The sequence below is a fragment of the Enhydra lutris genome, unplaced genomic scaffold (assembly GCF_002288905.1).
Source record: "Enhydra lutris kenyoni isolate GAN:26980312 unplaced genomic scaffold, ASM228890v2 scaffoldscaffold8, whole genome shotgun sequence".
Taxonomy (NCBI): Eukaryota; Metazoa; Chordata; class Mammalia; order Carnivora; family Mustelidae; genus Enhydra; species Enhydra lutris.
In genome coordinates, this window is record NW_019154092.1 from 13,863,099 (window position 1) to 13,886,563 (window position 23,465).

At 45.5% G+C, this 23,465-nt stretch overlaps 1 protein-coding gene across 2 annotated transcripts in view; it reads right to left on the minus strand.

Moving 5' to 3' along the window:
• LOC111142514 (elastin microfibril interfacer 2) overlaps nt 1-23,465 on the minus strand; it is a 55,034-nt gene that overhangs the window by 16,176 nt on the left and 15,393 nt on the right. For both annotated transcript variants that reach the window (XM_022495749.1, XM_022495750.1), the window contains exons 3-4: nt 8,499-8,674; nt 2,043-3,971 (exon numbers count right to left, since the gene is read on the minus strand). In XM_022495749.1, the coding sequence (XP_022351457.1) occupies nt 2,043-3,971; nt 8,499-8,674 (2,105 nt within the window). The remainder of the gene's footprint in view (nt 1-2,042; nt 3,972-8,498; nt 8,675-23,465) is intronic.

Consider the following 23,465-nt stretch of genomic DNA (forward strand, 5'->3'; position numbering starts at 1 on the left):
CCCTGCACACAGCAGGTGCTCAATAAAGATTCACTTGACTTTTAACTAGCCGATGTGTGACTTTCACTGTGACCTTCACTCCTGATTTTCCTCCGGACCTCTGCTACTCAGGCTCCAGAACTCTCAGACCTGGATGCTATACAAGGAGAAAGAAAGCCCTGCCTGTTTATTTTTGGTTCTTTTCGATCAATGGAATTCTCGAAAGTCCACACATTCTACATTCACAGTGATGAATTCATTCCAGAAGGATAATCTTTGAGAAGCTACATTCTCTTTAAAGACATTCACCTCTGACATGATAGACAAGTGTGAAAGAGTTAACACAGCTTCCCACACCGCCTGGGAGTTGCAAATCAACTGGAAATATCTGGTTCAATCTGTTATTATAAAGCACAGTCCAGACAGCGCTGTCACCCCAAGGACAATCACTCTATGAACACACACAGTGTTGTGACCTTTACTCAACATTCCAGAGATACAGGAGCTGTGTGGGCCTGGGAAGGGGGGAGCGTTATAAATAGTGTAGTGTCGTGGGCCTCGCAGTGGGGTGAAGGCCCGCTTCCCCATCCTGGCGAGCCTGGGTGCCCCCTTATCTACAAGCCCCTTATCTCCGGGAACAACAAAGCACTTTCCTACCTGACTACCTCAGCCCCTTCAGCTTCCTGGGGACCTAGTCAGGACTCGCCATGGCTCCCCTCCCTCTCATGCTCTAGCCCTTCCCTCCTTGGGTTTTAGGTCTCAGCTTGGACCCAAAATCCCAGAGGCCCACTCCAGACCATAAATTCTCAGTTCAACATGTGACAGCCTTTGTCACCTGATGCTGAGCCAAAGAGGAAGAGAGGAGAAAACAGGGAGAGGGCCAGGAAGTGGGGTCCTTGTAGGCCTATAGTTGGCCCTCATCAAGTACTTTTGGACCCTGTAAATCTGTGTTCAACTCTGGGGTATGCAAAGGAGATGTGCTCTGGACTGGAAGACAATTCTTGGATGCAGCCCACCCGAGGTTCCCATCCCAGCTCCGCTACTTCCTGGCTATGTACACTTCCTCTGGGGAAAGAAGTGCACCTTCCCCAAAAGGCGGTTGGGGGCGCTCTAAGACATGCCCCCTGAGTGAACCAGCTCAGTGCTGGTACACAGAACGGGCTCAATAAATGTGAACTCACTTTCAGTCCCTGCCTCCAATTAGAGGAGGCTGTCTCATGACTGAGACAACTTAAATGAAAGAATGGAGGTATAAGAGAAGCCCTGTCCTTCAGAGAAGATGGGCTGAACCCTCAAGTAGCAAAGAAATGAACTCTGTTGCGTATATTACTTCATGTTATTAAGGAACCACTCATTCGTTCATTCAACAAACATTTACAGAGCATCTAACACGCAGGAAGCATTGCTCCAGGCACAGTGGTTCTAGGCACCACACGGCCTTCAACAGTCACTGCCCCTAAAGTGTTTTTTGTCCAGCATCTGGTCCCTGTCTCTGGAAAGGAAGAGGACAGTATTCTACTCGCCGTCTCCCAGGCCTCAGACTTCAGGGAAGAGGAGGCAGCCCGAAGACGATGCAGACCAAGGTTATGACACCCGCAAGTGAAAGGCAAGGCTGTGGACAAGTGAACCGGTAAGCATACAGGAAGCTCCCTGACTAAAAACTGACAACGATACCCACCGCTCCAAGCCGTCACGCCAAAAACGGGACCCCAACTCTACGCTCAGCAACATGACAGAAATACACAGATGGACATTTGCCATCCTCCCTGTGGCGAAGGAGTATTCCTTTTTCGTTTTCAATTTGTTGTCCTGGTACTTCTGTAAAATGCAAAGACGGCGAAGGCTACAGGAATGACAAACTGTTTTCGATAAAAGTTTCCAAATACTCTCGATGTGGGTATTTATCTCACTGCCGCTCAGCACCAGTGATTCACAAGCTGGCGCCGACCTACGAACCGCACTTAGGGGAGGACTGATGCAGTTAGTTCCACGGGCCATCCAAAGTCTAGCATGACACACGCGGCAAGAAAATACAAGAAATGGAACTGTAGAGGTCAACTTACTTGCCGATGGCTGAAATCGGATCAGGTCTTGCAGGTCGGTAGAAATCTGAAAAACGTGGCTGTAGAACTGCTGGACGGAATTCTTCAGGCCAGATATGTCTCTGGAATGTGACCGCAGTGTCCCATTCATCTGCCTGACACAACTCCAGAGGCTGCTGACATGCTTGTTAAGCCCCTCCTTGATCCTCTGAAGACTTCCTGAGATGGAGTCCAGCTTGCTGCAGGTTTTCTCCAGGTGAGACACCCTGCTCTCCACCACGGAGACGGCCCTCTGGACCCCGTGTGTGTTTTCCTTACAAGCGCCCAGCTCAGAGAGGACCCGATTCTGCAGCTGCTGCCACCTCTCCTCCAGCTGGCTGCAGCAAGGGGCCAGGGGGTCCCGGGGAGATGGCAGGGGCTCCACCGTCCTTCCTTGCTCACCCCCCATAGAAGACCCACCCACTGCCGCGTTTTTACCTTCTCTACAGCTGTTCAGCTCATTCTGGAGCTGATTCACATCGTCCTCTGTGTGGTTTAGTTGAGAATAAAGAAAACGAAAATCCTGCTGAAGTTTCTGGATGCTACGTTCGGTTTCTTGAAACTTCCTATGCATCGTGTCATTCAGGGATTTCAAAAGGTTCAAACTATCACCCGTTAGGTGGTCTTCTCCATTTGGAAAAGTATCTTCTATCCCATGAGGCTCTCTCGGAAAGTTCTGCAGGCAAATATCCTCCACAACTTGAACTTTGTTCTTCAGGTGATTTAACTCTATCAGGACCTGCTTGTTCCCAGCCCCTGACACCCCCGGTAAGGCTGAGGCTGGGGGGGTGAGTTCTGCCTCAGTGCTGTTGGCCACCTCCAAGAGAACACTCCCCAGGCGCTCTTCCAAAGACTGTATTTTCTGATCGAGAAGTTGCTTCAGGTCATCCACCTTGCCATTAATGGTCCCCCGAAGGGTTTCTTCAATGTAAAAGCAATGTTCTTCCGCATTCTTCTCTGTCACATTGATCCTTGCATCTAGTTCATTCCATCTGGCATCAAAGTCCACGTCTGGCTCTGGAACCGCAAGGCGGTCAAATTCATTGTCCAGTCGTGCATTCAGCATTCTGGTGGCTTCAGCAACTCTTTCGATTTTCTGGTCTAACATCTTGATCTGTTGCCCAAAGTCACCATTCTTTTCACCACCACAGCAGTCTGACTGAGCTGAAGGATCTTGTACTCGGGCTCGAAGATCGTTTATCTCTTTTCTCAGGTTTGTTTCCTTCTCTCCTATAAGTTCAATCACTCCTAGGTAGCTGCTGCCATAGTCATCACACTGCTGTTGGAGACCAATCAGCTTGTACTCACATGAGTTCTTCAGATCAGCCAGCTTTCTGTCCATTCCCTCCGTGAGCTCCTCTCTCAGGGCATCAATCTTACTATCGACATAGGCTTGGTAGAGCTCATTGGTCGTCATGGTCACCGTAGGGCCCTGGGCAGCCTCCTGGAGCTGTCTGAGCTGTCCTTCGTACCCCTTTACCTTCCCATCCAGCTCTTCCAGCTTGTCACTCTTGGTCTTCAAAGCATCCTTGACCTCAGCCAACTCAGACTTGATGTCCTTCATGCCAGATTCCTTATTGTTGAGGACATCGGGAAGCTGGACGGTCTCCGTGTCTCCGCCAATGGCACTGTCGGGCACTTGCTGGGGGTGCAGGTTACTGAGCCATGATGCCAGCATTTTGCTGGCATCGTCCTGAATGGCATGTTTGAGGTTTTCGTTCACTCCAGCAATGGAAGACTGGAGATCAAGAACTGTCCTTGTGAGTCGGAGAACCTTCTCTTCAAGCACCTGGATTTTCTTTTCCTGAAGTTCTTGTGGTCCCTGTTTTGGATCTACCGTTTGGCTTGGTTCTGCTGCACGAGTTGGTGACAAAGTCTTCTTGGGCTCTGAGACTTGGCTTGGTTCGTTATCTGTTACAAAGAAAGAGTCAGAAATGACTTAACGTGTTCCACCGTATCCCATTTTCTGCAAAGCCAATAAACAGCATGCTTGAGGAATATTCTTAAACCTTCACGTAGAGATCCCCTCTCACCACAGGCAATTGTGGTAGAGAGAAAAAGACTATAGGCTTTGAGTCAAAGAGACCTCCCCTTGCATTCTGGCTTCACTGTCTGCCCTTGAGCAAGTTAATTAACTTCTGTGAAGTATAACCCCCTCATCTACCAAACAGAGATACTATCTTCCTTCCTAGGGTTGTTAAGAGAACATGTACATGGCACATAATAGACAGTCAGTGGTCTCTTCCACCCTAAAGGGAAGTATTCTTAATCTACTCGGTCATACGAGCACATCATTCCCACATTAGTGAACAGCAGCCACACCCCATTGGTTGACTACATACTGTAAAACCACAAGAAGCCACTTTGGCAAGATCCGCCCATTAGCTGTTGGGTGGTATGATATCATATAAGCAGTAAGTTATCCTCCAGGCAACTCCTAAATGTTCTTTGACTTTTATTAACTTCACTAGGCTAAAGGAGTCTCACAGGCATTGTTCAGCACCCTTATGCAGTTGGGGAAACTAAAAGCAAAAGAGATAGAGCACTGATCCTCTTGGCATCTCCTAACGATAAAGCCACGTGGTCATATATACTAAGATTCACTAAATCGAAGAATATAAACATTGAATTTCTTATCATCTGAGAAATATACCTCCAAGGAAATAGTCTGAGTGAAAGGAAAAAAAAAAGTTATAAAGATGATGAGATGAGTCATAAAAATGAAAATAAAGTGATCAATAAACTAAACAAACAAACAAAAAAATTACTGAAACCTGAGGTAATAGGAGATTAGAAGCAAACCATGCCCCTGAACATGGATAGCAGGATACGAGGAACACTAGAAAGAGCTAACAGGGGCACCTGGATGGCTCAGTTGGTCAAGCCTCCGGCTCTTGATTTCAGCTCAGGTCATGATCTCAGGGTCCTGGGATCGAGAACAACATTGGGCTCCCTGCTCAGTGGGGAGTCTGCTTCTCCCTTTCCCTCTGCCCTTCCCACTGCTCTCTCTCTCTGAAATAAATAAATCTCAAAAAAAGGAAGGAAGGAAGGAGCAAACAACGACATGCCTGCATGGATGGAGACTATCGTGACAGGTGGAAAAAGTCAAACACAATCTATGCAAAGAAATAAAATGCATTAAGGCACACTGAACAACCACTAGAAGTAAATGTAGAACGCTGCAGATGTTTGAGTCTACTGTTCATTGTTTTTTCCTCCCCTAAACTTTTGTACACAATCATAACCACAGCTATTGTTCATTAAAATCAACTTAGTGGTAAAACCAAGACTAGAATTCAGATGACCAAACTCCCAAGCAGAGAACTATAAAGAATACCTTGTTTTCCACACTGAAAAAAGTATTCTACTTCAAGCCACTAGGAGAAAAAAACCAAGCTGTTGAATCACATACAGATGAAATGCCATTCTGAACAAAGGAAATGAAAGCAAAGGGCAGGAGATTGGGGGGAAATCCACATGTAAGGAAATGCTTCTTTTACCCACTCCCAGTGACTGTGGAAACTGCCACAACTTCTCGAAAGGATAATTTGTTTATGTATCAAAATCTCAGAATCCCTTTGCCCCTGCAATTATACTTCTAGAAGTTTATTCTAGTAAATAATCAGGGATGAATCTAAAATACTAAGAGGAAAAAATGTTTATTCAAATACTGTCTACAAAAAACAACAACAACAAAAAACAACAAATACTATCTACAATAGTGAAAAACCACAAACAACCTAAGTGACCAATAGTAGGGCATGGTGTTCAAATAATCACACTCTCAAAAGCCATTAAATGATACCGTAGATTATTTAATGAATGGTTGTTCATTATAGATTAAGTTAAAAAATAAGTTTTGTGGTTTTTTTTTTTTTTTTAGATTTTATTTATTTATTTGACAGAGATCACAGTAGGCAGAGAGAGAGGAGGAAGCAGGCTCCACACGGAGCAGAGAGCCCGATGTGGGGCTCCAACCCAGGACCCTGGGATCATGACCTGAGCTGAAGGCAGAGGCTTTAACACACTGAGCCACCCAGGTGCCCCAAGTCAAAATATAAGTTCTAAAGATAGCATGTTCTTGGGGCACCTGGATGGCTCAGTCGGTTAAGCCTCTGACTTCTGCTCTGGTCACGATCTCAGGGTCCTGGAAACAAGCCCCACGTCAGGCTCTGTGCTCAGCGGGGAGTCTGCTTCTTCCTCTCCCTTGGCCCCTCTCCCCCTCCTTCTGCCTGTACTCATTCTCGAGTATGCACAATCTCTCGCTTTCTCTCAAATAAATAATTTTAAAAAATAGTATGTTCTCTATAATGGTAGTGGATTAAGGATAAGCACTTCCTTTTCATTCCCTTACGGAATCTCACTAAGATGACAAAACAAAAAAACAGAACCATGTCATGTATAAAAAAAATTAGGAATCAGAATGGTTTTGGACATTTTAACAGCTGCATTGGAAGCTAGAAAACTGAGTGATACTTTCAAAATCCTAAAGGAAAGTTATCTCAAATCTAGAATTCTAAAGATAGAATAAAAATGTTTTTGACTATACAATAATAGAAAGTGTAGCTCCCACACAAGCTCATAAAACTACTGGAGGATGTGCTTTACCAAGACAAGGCAGTAAGTTGAGAACAAGCAGAGAGTAAAGGAAAGAGGGAATCAATGGGAAAGATACAAGTAAGATCACCAGTTGGCAGCTGTGAACAAGGAAAAGAGGATAACCAGGTGGGGCAGGTAAGAAAGCTCTAGGAGAGACTGCTTCAGGAAGATAACACTGATGTGTCTAAACATAATGAGAGGACATCTACATAATCATCCAGAGGAGAGTCTGGGTTGAAACAGGGACAAAGACATTAAAAAAAAAAAATCAAGCAAAGGAAAATATAAGACAATTACTAACTCTAAAGAAACCAATAAAGCTGTGTAAGAAAGACAACAAATTCATAGTATATGACATGGCTCAGCTGTGAACATTATCTATACAGTTACTACAATGTAAACAATAAGTATTAAACTAAAAACCTGGTATAAACTGTATGGAAAGATGAGGGTACAGGAGCCATGTGCTGGAAAGCAGAGGAAAAGGCGTCCAACCCTCACCTTCCATGATGAGAGATCAATAGATACGGAGGTAAATTCCAAAAAATGATCTAAAGAGTTGAAAGGAATTACCGCTGAGAAGAGAAAGTGGGGGAGAATGAGGGTCACTGCTTTCCTAAGAATCCTTTTAAAGCTATTCGCTCAGGAAACTACATACAGGCTTAAATTTTATAAAATAAAAATGAAAGAAAAGTAAACTATTCTGATCCAACAGATCCCCTTCGTGTGTCCCTGTCATATTATCTATGATGACTTACTGTAATTACTTGTCTGACGTTTGCCTTCTGTGAGTTCAGGGACTGCCTGTTTTGTTTTTCACTTTTCCCAAGTATCTAGTATACAGTCTGCCAGATATAGAAGCTCCATAAATATTTGTGGGATGAATAAGTAAATTTTTCTTTAACAAAATGTATGTGTAGACATAGGAAGTGAGTAATACGTGATAACAAAATGTTAGCAGTAGTTAATATATGGTGGTGAGATATGTGTAACTAAGTATTTCTCCATACTTTATAAGCATTCTTTAATTGATACGCATTACTTTTTTCAAAAAATTATTTTAAAATCTATTTTACAGACAATATTGGGAAACACTAAGTTTCAAAATTGATAATACCTCATGGGAAAATACAATCATTTGAAGACAACCATCAAATTCATGAGGTAACCTAAGTTACATGTATTCTCACTGAACTTAAAAAAGAGAAAAGATAAAAGGACAATTTTTAATCCATAAAAGTCATTTGCTTAATGTTATACCAAAAAAAAAAGGTGAAAATTATCACTGCTTTCTTAATTATTCACTGAGTTTGTGCTACTTCAAAGACAATTCAGAAACAGATTTAAGAACAACTTCACTGATGCCTCTCCCTCTTAGCTTTGCAAATATCTCACCCCAAACAGAATGAGAACGATTCGGATTTAACTATTTAAAACAAAACGAAACAAAACAAAACAGTTTCTTTCCTTCAAATTCAGATTTATGAGAGCTTGTAGATGAAAAGCAAAAACAAAGCATCACTACCTCTGAATCTCTTCTCATCTGTGCCGCATACCACACCAGTCTGAAACTATGCCCTGCACTGATCGCTACGTCCTTAACTGTCACAAGTTAGTCCTAACAGAGCAATTTACTTGTAAAAAAAAAAAAAAAAATCTGTCTCTGATTGCTACTGCTTCTGCAAATAAATTTGCAGGCCACATGTGTCTACTGCAGGCATATATGTGTGTTCTTGAAGACCTTGGAGAGATTGCCATTGAAAATCATAAATCCCACTGTCCGCAAGAACGCTGAAAAGGTTGGAGGTGGTCACACACAGCAAAGCACAAAGAAGTTACCTGTGGCTTTCTTCATGCTATTTCGAGGCCGGGCAGGTGTGGGGCGGGGGATCTTCACGGGGTCCCTGGGACCTTCCTGACAGTCTCCCCCTCTAAAGCCGGGGCAGCATCTCCATTCCAACTGTGTCACTGTCTTGTACTTGGTGACATATCTGGGTCTGAAGTTCACACGATACCTGCCGAAGAAAAGCGTGGCATCTCTTCACTGCGGCTGTCGAGAGCGTTCCTGGCTCTCCCCTACCCGGACCAGAATGAACAGGATCCAAGCCCCTGTCTGCTTTCTCCGAGCTGACCCAGAGGTGACCACTGGTCTCTTCAGTCCAGCCCTGACCCCCTGGGGTTCAGCCAAAATCAGATTGGCCTCCTTCTTCCATCTCTTAGACCCACCTGCACCCAGGTCCCCTCCCACTGACGGCCAGAGACAGACCACCTAGAAAAGCCTGGCCCCACAACTCCCAAACTGAGCTTTTGTTTTACCCACAAATTTTTGTTCTACTTTGTTGTTGTTGTTGTTGCTGCTTTGTGGAGATTTTTTCTGGGTAACACAGGGTCATTTGTTTTCTATTTTAAAGAAACCTCCCCAACACCTTTGTCTCCCATAGCATCTGTGCATTTATCGTGGTACCTTCCTTCCTGCAAAGGTAGCAGGCTGTGAGCCTTCAGAGATCTATGTTCAGATCTTTTCAAAGAGATGCCCTGATCCATACAGCTGATGACAGAAATAAGAATCCCTTTTAAAGTGTATATTCGGGTGGCTCAGTGGGTTAAAGCCTCGCCTTCGGCTCAGGTCATGATCCTGGGGTCCTGGGATTGAGCCCCGCATCAGGATTTCTGCTCAGCAGGGAGCCTGCTTCCTTCTCTCTCTCTGCCTGCCTCTCTGACTACTTGTGATCTCTGTCTGTCAAATAAATAAATAAAATCTTTAAAAAAAATAAATAAAGTGTATATTCCCTAGGGCACCTGGGTGGCTCAGGCAGTTAAGTGTCCAACTTTTTATTTCGGCTCAGGTTATGATCTCAGGGTCATGAGTTCAAGCCCCCTGTTGGGTTCCATCTCCACGACTCTTTCCGTCGCCCTCTGCCCCTCCTTGTCCTCTCGCTTAAAAAAAAAAAAAGAAAGAACAAACGAACGAAAGGAAGGAAGGAAGAAAGAAAGAAAGAAAGAAAGGTAGGTTACGTGTTCCTCCACACATGCGCAAACCACAGAGAGATTCTTGTGATGAGCTGTAACGTCCTCCAGACCCAGGGCTGGACCTGGAACAGAGACTGGCAATCCAGCAGCCCCATGGACACTCAGAGGGAGAGGGATGGATGCAGGAATCCAACACCCCAGGTGCCCCTGCTCACAGCACAGATACAAGCTGTTCCTTAACTTATCCCAACTTCTACTTCCAGCTTGGAATCATGGCTCTCTAGAACGTCTTCACTTTCTCTTACCGGCACAAGCATGTGCCCTTCTCTCTGAGGGCCAACTCCCAGAAAGGACTCAGCTCTCTAGCACTTTCCCAGAGTTGCCGTGTGCTGCTCAGGGGAAAGTCGGGGGGCCCATGGGACCTGGTGCCAGCCAGCTGACTCCACCTCTGGCATCCAGCTTGTGGTGAGGGAGTTCAAAGTCACATTCCTGAGAAAATTGCAAATTACTAGAGATAATGGGCTTTTGGCCCCCGAGGGTCAAAACCATGATACCTAAAACCTCAAGTGGAAGGAACTCCCCCACCAACAGGAGCCCAGGCGACCCTCTGGACCCTGGGGACAGCGCTGTCCCAAGCATTAGTGTCCCAACACCTGCCGCTGTCCCGGTTCCACTGGCCCTTCTAGGGCAGTGGTTCACAGCACTGGCCAGGCATCAGAATCACCAGGAACCATAATGAACTGCCAACCCAGTGCCGCTGCCTCGCTCTTAGAGGTTCTGATTTAACTGGTCTGCAGTGGGGCCTGGGTGCACGAATTTCGAGAAGCTCCAGAAGGAGACATTTTCAAGTCTCCAGAAGAGAAAAGTCTCCAGAAGGAAAGCCCAAAGAATGAAACAGAAAAGAAGGGCCCCTAAGTGGTGGGGGTGGGGCAAGTCTTCCTTTCTAGGCTCTTCATTCCCTCTTATTGCTACCACATCCCCTGTCAAGGCCCAGCTTTTCAGTTTCCCCTTTGCACAAATGGGAAAACAGGGGCTCCTAAAGGTCAGGCGTCCTGTCCAAGTTCCAATGGTCAGGAAGGGCCGGGGCTGGGATTTAAATCCAAGTGTTCTCTCCTGTACCCCAGACGGCCCTCCCAGCATGCAGAAGCAGTGATTCGGGAGACCGCCTTAAATCTGAAGCAACCCCACCCGCCCAGAGATGTTCCACAGCCCTACAAGATGGGTCAGAGGGTAGCTGCCATCCCCGTTCAGAAAACACTTGTCTGAGCATCCGACCCGGGCCAGGCGCACACCAGCCCCCAGGCCCCCAGCACCGTACCTACCAAAAGAATTCCCTGTGTGGTCCTAGAAATGATCAAAAGAAAGAAAGAAAGAAAAATCCACTTCACTGTTTTGCATGCTCAAATATAGCATAATGCTGCAAAAATGTGTAATCTCAGAAAAACGCCATTCCTCTGAGCAGTTAAGACTGATTGTGAAAATGTGTTTGCACTCGGGGGTTGTCCCTGCGCCAGCAGATGACAGCCCCTGGCAACCCCTTCTGGCTGCTGGCTGAGTGGGACCAGGGGAGCAAAACCTGAGGCTGCACGTCCGACTCCCCCCACCACCCTCCCACCCGGAGGCCTTGGCCCCCGCTGCTGAGCTGAGTGTAAGAAACTGCTCGCCCTTCCAACACACCTCATTACCTTCTTTAAAGCCAGTTATTACTTTGGAACCAGCTCATAACTTAGGGAAGTTCCCTGGAGTTCCTGCCTTCCTCTGCAGCCCCACGCACATTCCCCAGCCCCACCCTCCGCCCCCAGCGGCTTGCCGTGGGCTTTCCGGTTGGCGGCACAGAGTTCAGGTTGATAGCATTTCTGACCGAGTTTTAAGTCCAGCATGTGCGAGAGGCCTCCCTGGCCAGCGGTGACAGCTGGAAGCCATCAGGCGGCCACCTCCAGCCGTGGGAACGCTCATGTCCCAACTGCTCTGTGCATGAGGACGTGGGTCCCAGAGGTGACTGCAGGTCCTCAGGCCTCAGTCTGGGGGATGGGAGGGGAGGAGGTAGGGTTGTGCAGCCCCGCAGCTTTCCTGGGATTCTTTCCCCCACCGCAGAAACAGGGTTCCCACCACCTCGAGAGCCAGCCAGGAAATTTTTCAGAGGATGGGAGGAACACAGTAGGAATCCTGGGTCCTCCTTCCATCCCTCAGTGCTCTGCAGGACAATATCTTGGCCAGCGAGCTATAAAAAAAAAAAAAAAAAAACCCAGGCTTTTACACTCAAAATCCTAATTTAACTGGTCTGGGGCCAGGGGTGCCCAGGCATCTGTACCTTTCAAAAACTCCCCAAGTAATTTTCAAGTGCAGCCAGAGTTGAGAAGTTCAGCCCAAAACTCAGGGCACCCATCAGCCTTCCTTCCTCATTGGAGGGGGAGCCTCTGGGGTAACCAAGGGCTGGACAGCCAGGCAGGGGAAGTGAATTGACCCAAAGCAGCCAAGTGTTACCCCAAGAACCCTTGGGTTGTAAGCACACAGGAGGTGCCCCCTTGGACACTTACTAAGTCAGCCAACTGACTGCACCCAGCTGGGGGTGGCCAAGCAGAAGGACTGACAGCCCAAGGCACAGAGTCAAGGCGGTGCTGGGCTAGAGCTGGAAGGCTGACTCAGGCTGCAGCCTTGGCCTCCATCCCAGTTTTGGGTAGAGACTGTAACAAAATCCCGTCCCTCAAGGGAGCCCCGTCCACAGCTGCCTCAGGCACTCCCGGGGGCCCCTGGGGGCTGCAGCGGCATGCCGCCCCACAGCCTGAGCCCACCCCAACCTCTGCCAGTGCTCTTTGTCCCATCTTCTCAACTCTCCTTCCTTGCCTCTCCCTCTGAATCCTTTTTGGGGTGTGGGGTGGTGAAACAAGGGTGCTCCCTTTTTATGAGTTCAACCACCATGTCAAGACATCAGGTCAGCCCAGAAGATTCTACTGAGAAGGAAGGCAAGAAGAGGACTGGAAAAGTTGAATCAGAGTTCAGGGACCACAGACTAGAAATGTCCCCATTGAAACAAACTGTGACAAAATGACTGCTGCCATTTGAAATCCCCCGCCCCCCACCCTCACCCCATACATGCAGAAAGACTCCTTCCCACTGACAGGAGGTGAGACTTCTTTCATAACATGCCTCCATTCATGCTTGTTCAGTGTTTGTCTTCTCACAGACCAGAAGCCCCATGAGGGCAAGAATTCCAGCTGGTTTTGTTCTCTACAACATCCCCATTTTTAAACATAGCATCTGGCCTATTGTAGGTGCTCAACGAACAATGAAGTATTAATCATTAATCAATAATTGATCAATCAAACAGTAATTTAATGATACTAAGTCTACTTTGGATGAGGTATGGAGGAATCCAATGTCCATATTAAAAGCCCCAGAGTCATCCTCACGTCTAACCCCAGCAGACGTGAATTCCTGAGCCTTCCCAGAACCAAATCAAGCTCCACAGTCCTTGGGTCATGATGGCTTGGACAAAAATCGCACACCAGCAGGTGACCTCAAGTTGTGTTGACCCAGAAGATAGCCATTAATCAGGTGTGCCGTTTTAAATCTACACTAATTACAAGTAAACCAAAGTGAACATTCAGTTCCTCAGAAATACTGGCCACATTTCAGGAGCTCGGGAGCCACGTGCGGATTAGTATGAACAGCTCCATCACCACAGGCTTCTATGGGACAGAGCTGGCCTAGAGATTCATGGGACTGTCAAGGGCCAGCAATGGGCACACATCTGTTCATCTCTTTATTCCTACCCCACACCCACCTGTCTTCTTTCTCCTCCGGCATCCCTCCCAGGTTGCCAGCAGAAGGCTTTTCAGAAATAACCACACGTCCCTGGCAGAGGATCATTTCTACATGGTAAGGATCTATGAGGTAAGGATCATTTCCCCGCATTTAGTATTCACCTGTAACTTCTTTTGTGAATACACATCACTAAAAGTGCACAAATCTGAAGCCCAGTGCCCCCACTGGGACACCTACTTGACCAGGATTTCTCCTAAGAACAGACTTTCTAGTAAATTCCTCTCTTTCTCCATCACTGGCTTATCCCCAAAACCCCAGAACTAATTCTTCTTGCTTCATTCCGTGTGTGGTCCTGCACAGTATCCACTGGAACGGACTGTTAGGATGGAGAAGGAAGCCAGAAAGAGAGGGGCCTCCCTCTCTCTGGTAGGGAGCACCCTCAGCCTGAAGAAACAACCACCGACCTGGGACAACGCCAGCGTGTACGTACAAGCAAGAAGGCATTTCAGCAAGTGTCAGGACGCACATCCAGGCAGACTCGGTTATATGACATTCCTGAACTACCAAGTTTTCCACATCTAGGCACGGAATTCACTTTTTGTTTTTCACTGCGGTAAATATGTATAACATACGTGTGAAATACACATAACATCAACTAAACAAGCAGGACTACATCAAACTGGAAAGCTTCTGCACAGCAAAGGAAACCAACAGAACAAAAAGGCAACCTAATGGAATGGGAGAAAATATTTACAAATCATATATCTGAGAAGGGGTTAATAGCCAAATACATACAGAACTCATACAACTCAGAGCAAAAACAAATTCTTTTTGATGAAAAAAATAGGCAGAGGATCTGAATAGACAACTTTCCAAGGAAGACATACAGATGGCCAACAGGTTCATGAAAAGGTGCTCAACATCACTAATCATCAGGGAAATGCAAATCAAAACCATAATGGGATGTCACCTCACACCTGTCAGAATGGCTGGTAACAAGAAAGTCAAGAAATTGGGGCATCTGGATGGCTTGGTGGGTTAAGCATCCAACTTTTGATTTTAGCCCAGGTCATGATCACAAGGTCCTGGCATCGAGCCCCACATCAGGCTCCCTGCTCAGCAGGAAGCCTGCTTCTCCCTCTTCCTCTGCCCCTCCCCTGCCCCACTTGTGCTCTTTCTCTCAAATGATAAAATCTTTTAAAAAATATCTTTTTATTAAAAAAAAAAAAAGACAAGAAATAACAAGTGTTGACAAGGATGTGAAGAAGAGGGAACGCTGGTGCACTGTTGGAGGGAATGTAAATTGGTGCAGCCATGGTAGAAAACAGTACGGAGATTCCCTAAAAAAATTAAAAATGGGGGCGCCTGGGTGGCTCAGTGGGTTAAGCCGCTGCCTTCGGCTCGGGTCATGATCTCAGAGTCCTGGGATCGAGCCCCGCATCGGGCTCTCTGCTCGGCAGGGGGCCTGCTTCCTCCTCTCTCTCTGCCTGCCTCTCTCCCTACTTGTGATCTCTCTGATAAATAAATAAAATCTTTAAAAAAAAAAAATTAAAAATGATGCCACCGTATGATCCAGCAATCTCACTCCCGGACACTTATCTGAAGGACATGAAAGCACTAACTTGAAGAAATATGTGCCCCCCCACCATGTGCACGGCACCATTACACACAGTAGCCTAGCTATGGATGCACGTAAGTGTCCGTGGATGGACACTTGAATGAACGGATGGATGGAGGTGTGGTACACACACACACACGAATATTACTTAGCCATAAAGGAAGAAAGAAATCCTGCCATGTGACAACACATATAAAACTTGAGGGTATTATGCTAAGTGAAATAAGTCAGATAAAGACAAATACCGTCCGATCTCACTTACACGTGAATCAAAAACACAAAAAAACCCATAAGGTAACCAAAACCAAGCTCATGGATGGAGAGAAAAGATTGGTGGTTGCCAGAGGTAGGGGATGGGGGTGGGAGAAATGAGTGCACTGGGTTTTTTGTCGATTTAAATTAATAAAATAATTCAAGATTTTAAAAAAAGAATGGGAGAAATGTACCAACCCTAGGTCTGAAATGGCAAGGGGAGCACGAGTTATCAAAATGTAGGGAAAACTAAGGCTGTGAGTATAGTATTAAAGGAAGGCCGCTGGACAGGAGCTGGGACCTTCAGTAGAGGAAACTGGCACTGCCGACTCCACTCTGGAGGGAGAGAGCAGATGCCTTCCAGCGGAGCAACGTGGAGCTAGATGGTGAGAGAACCCAGTGAGGGAATCCAGTGAGGTGGTATGAGTGAGACGATTGTGGAAACCATAACCAATTCCAAGTATCCCTAGATCACAAGCAACAGCCCTTCTTACGAGTTACCTGAACGACAGGCAAGGAACATCTCACCTCTGGGCCATGGTTTCATCAATACAATGAAAGGATGAAATCACAAGCAGCAGCAGAGAGGCAGGCAGAGAGAGGAGGAAGCAGGCTCCCTGCTGAGCAGAGAGCCCGATGGATGCAGGGCTCCATCCCAAGACCCCGGGATCATGACCTGAGCTGAAGGCAGAGGCTTAAACCCACTGAGCCACCCAGGCGCCCCAGAGAAAGAGTATTTTTAAGACAAGGAGATGCTCAGTGAACTGAGCCAGGGCTGCTCAGATCAACAGTTAGAGAGGACACTGGGTCAGAATAAAGAATAAAATAAGCAAGAGGAGGTACAGCGTGGCCCCCAAAACCTCTCCCATAGAGTTTGCTTGTGAGAAATAGGAAGCTAACCAGGAGGTAACAGGGGGCTGAAGAAGCATAAGCATATCTTCCCCCCAAGTTCAGGAAAATCCTAACCAGGGAAGAGTGTTGAGAGGGAGGAAAAAGCTGAAAGGTGGTGGGGGAGCCGTGGAGAAGCATTCCTGGTCCTCATCCAGGGGACACTGCTCTGATGAATTAGCGGCTAATGGTGGGCGGGGGGCGGGGGTGGGAGCAAGAGGACTGGGATGCCAGGGGGTAACCGATTCAAACCCAGTTCCTAAAAAAAAAGAAAAGTACCATCTTGACCGTTTTTACAAGCGCCGTTCAGTGGCATTAAGGCCTCTCACACTGTTAGACAACCATCGCCCCCAGAACCTTTTTCATCTTCCCAAACTGCAGCTCTATACCGGTTAGACACGAACTCCCCACGCTCCCTCCCTCTCAGCCCCTGCAACCGCCATTGCACTTTCCATCTCTGAATCTGACCTCTTCAGGGACTTAACAGACGTGGAATCATACAGCGTCTGTCCTTTCATGAATGCCTTATTTCCCTTAGCCTAATGTCCTTGTAGGAGAGAAAGACACTTTTCCTCTACCCTCTTAGGTTTGATCCGGGTCCTGTAAATTAAACTGACAAAAGACAGGAGATAAGACATCCAAATTTTTACGTGTATGGAGACTTTACAGTAAAAAGTGAAAACAAGCAGTTAGACTCAGGAGACTGTCTACCATTTTAACACAGGGTAATAAATTGTGAAGTCATGAGACCAAGGAAAAGGGGTTTGGGTTCTAGGGGCAATAAATTGTGGGACTGTGGCTAGGAAGTTTACGGAGGAAACTGAGGGAAGGTAAGGGTTATTTTGGTAAGGTTTGCTCATGCAGTCTCATCTGTGTAGAGTGACGAGGGTCATTCTCTTCATCCTGGTACAGGGGAGACAGAAACTCAGGGAAGACAGAGAGTTCTTCTTGTCTCTGCTTTTCCTCAACTGCCTTCAGGTTAAAATAACCAACGTGCCAACACGGCACGTTTTGGTATGGCCTGTTCTGAAGTCCTTCGCCCGCCAGGTTCGCCCACGTTGCAGCACAGGTCAAAGTCTCCCTGCTTTTTTACAAAGTTTGGTCTCATGTGCTAATTTAGAGATTGACAAGACAGTAAACTAATTTTCTAGAAACTACTTGTGACAAACGGGTTTCTTCTGGCTTCCACTGTTACTGTTTTCCCATTAGTGAATAAACAGATGTGTTATTTATGGAAGTAGCAACAGAAAACGCAATCAGGCAACAGAGGCTACAAAGTTTGAAACTAGAAGTGATTCCAGAACTCTTGAATCCACACTCTCTTACTGACAATCAAACCTTGGCCACTGGAAACCATGTGCGTCTACAAGGACAATCTCTACAGTCTGAGGAGAGGACTCTATCCACCCAAGGTCCCTTCCAACACTAACTTTCCACAGGATGAAAAAGGCTCCCACACAGGACAAAGTGAAGGAACCAAAAGGCCTTCTTTCAGGTGAAGGCACATCACACACACGAACCAGAATTTTCATCTTATCTTTTTCTGCTATATGACACAATTTCAATTAGATCTCTGCATGCAGAAATTAATGGAAGGAAAGAAATAGAAAGTATTTTCCTTGGCTTTTAGGCAAATCCATCTGTTAAAAGCCAGAATGCTTGGGCAAACATATTTCTGAAATACAAAATGCATCTAATAAAACCAAAAGTTGGATGAGCCCTGATTGAAATCAGATTACAAGATAGCTCTATTCACTTAAAAAAAAAAAAAAAATCCTAGACCAAAGCAAGGTGTTCAAAATTAAACCGTACCCACAGGAGACTCTCTGCTTCCCCTTATGAAGGGACAGTATTTGCTGGAGACACCACAATCGTTAGCTGCTTATTTTGTTTCCTCTTGAATTAATTTCCTTATGTACTTAGAGTGGCAAGTTAGATTTCAAAACCTAGACTCCTCCCTACTCCTCAGTGGTTTGCTCCGACCATACAGCATAATTTTCCCCCTTCATCCTTTAAGATGGTGCCCCCCACCACTTCCCCTCAGGACAGAGCCACTCTGCCGTCCTAAAGAAGGTGACTGAGGAACACCACCGCAGCTCGGTGGAGGCGGGGTCCCAAGTTCGTAGTAGACGGTGCAGTAGATATTCTTGGGTCGCTGGCGAGAGCAGTGGGTAGCTTCCTTCAGAGAAAGCACGCAATGCTAGAAAGGACCACGTCTCCAAGGGCAGGGTGTATCCAGCACCGTGAAATACGGCTTATGCATGTGCTCCTAGGAGTCCACATTATTAGTTTGCACTTCTTGACTTTGGGAAATCCATCACAAAAGTCAAGCCACAGTCGGGGGGAGAGCTGGCCAGGCCAGGCTCCTGGGGGGGTGGGGGGGTGGGGGGGTGGCTTTCTGGAAGGCTCAGTAATCCACAACGAAGGTCTGCATTCTCCCACAGGATTCCTTCCAGGATGGTAATCAGGGCTGCAGGATGCTTCCCTCCCACCTCCCCCCCCCCCCGAAAAAATTCTATACGGTTCCATTCCTCACACTGACATCATGTTTCCTCATTCCCAGAACCAGAATCATATGACACTCCTCCTGCTCACTCCCCGATGCCCTCATCCTCTGGGTTCCCACAGCTCGAGCCATGAGAACATCTGCCGGCTCAGCCCTCCCCAGGATGGGGAGCAAACCCAAACCTTTCTTTCCAGAACTACCAAATAACTCTACTTTGATTATTTCCTCTTTTTTTTTTTTTTTAAAAGAGAAGTCATTTCCTCAAATTCTTCTATGAAAATCACAGTCATTTCAAAATCTTTTTTCCTGTGCTTCCTTTGACTTGGTTTGCAACATCCATCCCTCCCCTATAGGGATCTCAGTCCTTTGGCTGCAGAGCATGGATGTTGGCAAGCTTTCTACCACACCTGTGATTGGGTGAGGTCCCTGAGACCCTGAGAAAATCCCAAGATAGTAGGAATTTCTCAGCAGATACAAAAACAACACCTTCTTCCTTTGGGTCAATCCATTCTCAGTAAAAGTAATAATCTGACGTATTGCAAATACAGGAATACTACCATTTCTTTTCTAATTTATGACCACACTGGGGAGGAAAAGGACCACAATGTTATAGTCTAGTTTCCTAGGTCTCACATTGTCCGGGATAACCCAATATTCCTTTAGGGTTTTTTTCTTTTTCTTTTTCTTTTTCTTTTTTTAAGATTTTATGTTAAATGACTTTAATTTAATTTAATTTTGTTATTTTTTAAAAAGATTTTATTTGTTTATTTGACAGAGACACAGCAAGAGAGGGAGCACAAGCAGGGGGAGTGTGAGAGGGAGCAGCAGGCTTCCCACCGAGCAGGGAGCCTGATGTGGGGCTCAATCCCAGGACCCTGGGGATCATGACCTAAGCGGAAGGCAGACGCTTAAATGACTTAGTTACCCAGGAGCCCCCCTTTAGGTTTTTTTCTTAATCCACATTTAACACAGTGAGGTAGAGAGATTTCTATTCACCTGCACTCCATTCAGAAAGAGCTTGGTTTTTCTTTGGAAGGTGCTGCCACAACCCACCTCAGCCCAGGTCTGGGGGTGTGGACGAGCAGGGGGTGGGGACTGCCTAGCCCACTGAGAAGAAGGATTTGGCTTATTTGCTCTCAGATGGGTATGGGTGACAGAGCAGGAGGTCAGCAGAGGAGAAAGAAGTGAGGGCACTCTTCTCCAAGATGCCTGAGGTGGCCAATGGAGGTTTAAGGCTGAGGACACAGTGGTATCCTCTAACCATAGCCACAGTCTTCAGGAGAGGCCTCACTACCCGTGCAGCCTTGTCGGACTAGGTTTTCTCAGGGCATTGGAGGCTGTTCCCTAAGTTGGCCGCTCCGTGTGGTTCTGAGAGAGCCATACAGAACCTAGGTGCAAGGGGGATGTTGGACAGTATGCCTTGGACACCATCCCAGTTTGTAGGGAACCTTCTGGGCATCCACAATTCTGTGCAAATTGAGAAGGGAGACCAATATATAGACTGTGAGGTGAAGAGGAGCCCAACTGACATCAGTTAACTAGTTTTAAAGATAGTGGCTTGCTTCCATTTCCTTGAAATCATGTTTATTTTTTAAGAAAAATTACATAGATTGCATTATTGTGTTGTTTACTTTAAGTAGAACAATATGTGGTTTCAGCAGCAGTTCCTGTTCTCCCAGTAAGCAGGTGCATGTCCTGGCCCACCACCCCCAGCCTTCACTGAAACCGGCTTCCAACTTGTACAAATAAAATACATAGGCCAGCATATTTGCAAAGCCACAAATTATTCTTTGAAATACTTCCCTAGATTTTTATAATCGATCTTTCTCAAAATGAAGTTCTGTTTTTGGTCACTGTATCTTCCCAAAACCACCAAATCATTCTTTACACTGGTGTTAAAAAAGAGATCACGGGGCACCTGAGAGGCTCAGTCAGTAACCTGGCCAGTTCTTGGTTTTGGCTCAGGTCATGATCTCAGCCCCGCCTGGGGCTCTGTGCTCAGCCTGGAGTCAGCTTGAGATTCTCTTCCTCTGCCCCTTCTGCTCATGCTCTTGCTCTCAAATAAATAAATCTTAAAAAAAAAAAAAAAGAATACCACCCACTCATGATCTTTCTCTGTGTGTGTCTCTCTCTCAAATAAATAAATCTTAAAAAAAAACCAAAAAACCAGTAAATAGGCCCCAAATGGACTCTCTTGTGCTTAAGCCCCATATCAGCAAACCAAGACACAGTATCTAACCTGTCATTTCTGCCTCTCCCAGGAATGTAACCTTTTATCAGTTAATCTAGAATTACCTGGTCAACACTAATGAGGGAATCTACCAACAGACCCCTTTCAACCCCTTTCAAAAGCAACCTTGTCTGAAACAATCCACTCTTTGCTAGAAACTTCCTTTTCCCACCATTTTCTGCCTATAAAAGCTGCTCATTTTGAACAACTCTTTGGAGCTTCCCCTCTCTCTCTCTACTAAATGGGGTGCTGTCTAATTCATGAATTGCTGAGTAACAACACTACAATCTTAAAATTTTACGCAGTTGAATTTTGACTTACAGTTCTGTAACATGAACTCTTACAGACCAAAAGCTGTATCACCTGTTGGCGACATAGTCAATGTACACTTACATCTTGGCAAAAAACTTCAAAGGTTACATTGAAACTGCCAGTTCAAGAAGCTGAATTGCATCATGACTTTGACTGATTTAACTGGAACCCACCACACCTCAAATCCTCATTTTAGCGCAAGCCACCTCACTTTCATTCAGTATTAACAATTATTTTCAAGACTATATGTGTGTCACAACCTCCATTTTAAAAAAACACAAACCAAAGACAGTTATTCAAATTGATGGTCTCCATAACTAAAAATCAATAACTGAACTCAACACATATGATTCTTTTTTTTTTTAAAACACATAGGATTCTTAACAATAGGAGGAAAGATAAGCTACAATCACAGGTCCTCCCCAAAATAAAGCATAGTGTAAACTATGGACCTTCAGGTTATTATCATGTGTCAATGCAGGCTCATCGACTGTACCAAATGTACCACTCTGGTGGGGGATGGCGAGAACAGAGGATGCTGTGCGTGTGGGGAGGAAGCAGGAATGTGGGAAATCTATGCACCTTCCCTCAATTTTATAGTGAATATTAACTGTTATAAAAAATAATCTTAATAGAGAAATTAAAACCCGCATGCTCTCCTTCACGGGTGCATTCAGCAAACACCCCTTGGATGCATACCAGGTGGTACCCAGCCACCACCTTCTGGCTCTCCTTGAGTCTCTGGGATCCTATACTGAGCAATCATATCTGTGGAGAAGGTATGGACAACATCCAATTCTATTATCCTTGACAATTGTGGCTGCTCCAGTCCCAACCCAGCCAAAGACCAGTTGTGTCAGACAAGACCTGAAAACTTCTCTAATCCTCAGTTACCTCAAATATAAATTGGCATCTATAAGTACATAGCAATGCAGGCCTACCTCAAGAAGCAAGAAAAGTCTCAAATATACAACCTAAGCTTACACCTAAAGGAGCTAGAAAAAAAAAAAAAAAAAAACACCCCAGCAAATAATGCCTAAAGCCAGCAGAAGAAGGGAAATAATAAAGATCAGAGCAGATATAAATGATATAGGGAAAAAAAAAAAACAGTAGAACAGATCAAGGTAACTAGGAGCTGGTTCTTTGAAAGAATAAGATTGATAACCCCCTAGCCAGACTTACCAAAAAGAAAAGAGAAAGGACTCAGATAAATTAAATCAGAAATGAAAGAGGAGAGATCACAACCAACACACAGAAACACAAACAACTATAAGAGAATATTATGAAAAATTATATGCCAACAAATTGGGCAATCTGGAAGACATTGATAAATTCCTAGAAACACATAAACTACCAAAACTGAAACAGGAAGAAATAGAAAACTTGAACAGACCTATAACCAGCAAAGAAATTGAATCAGTAATCAAAAATCTCCCAACAAACAAAAGTCCAGGGCTGGATGGCTTCCTAGGGGAATTGTACCACACATTTTTTTTTAAAGGTTTTACTTATTTATTTGACAGAGAGAGAGCGCAGAAGTAGGCTGAGTGGCAGGTAGAGGCAGAGGGAGAAGCAGGCTCTCCGCTGAGCAGGGAGCCCGATGCGGGGCTCAATCACAAGACCCTGGGATCATGACCTGAGCCGAAGGCAGACGCTTAATTACTGAGCCACCCGGGTGCCCCTTCTACCACACATTTAAAGAAGAGTCAATATCTATTCTTCTCAAAATGTTCCAAATAATAGAAATGGGAGGAAGACTTCCAAACTCATTCTATGAGGCCAGCATTATCTTGATTCCAAAACGTGACAAACACCCCACCCCAGAATTACAGGCCAATATACCTGATGAACATGGTTGCAAAAATTTGAATCCAACAGTACGTTAAAAAGTTTATTCGCCACAACCAAGCGAGACTTATTGCTGGGCTGCAAGGGTGGTTTGGTTCTTGCAAATCAATCAATGTGATACACCACATTAATAAACAAAAGGATAAGAATCATATAATCCTCTCAATAGACGCAGAAAAAGCCTTTGGCAAAGTACAGCATCCATTCTTGATAAAAACCCTCAACAACGTAGGGGTAGAGGGAACATACCTCAACATCATAAAGACCATATACAAAAGATCCACAACCAATATCATCCTCAATGGGAAAAAATTGAGAGCTTTTCCTCCAAGGTCAGGAGTAAGACAGGGAAGTCCACTCTCACCACTATTATTTAACATAGTACTAGAAGCCCTAACCACAGCAATCAGACAACAA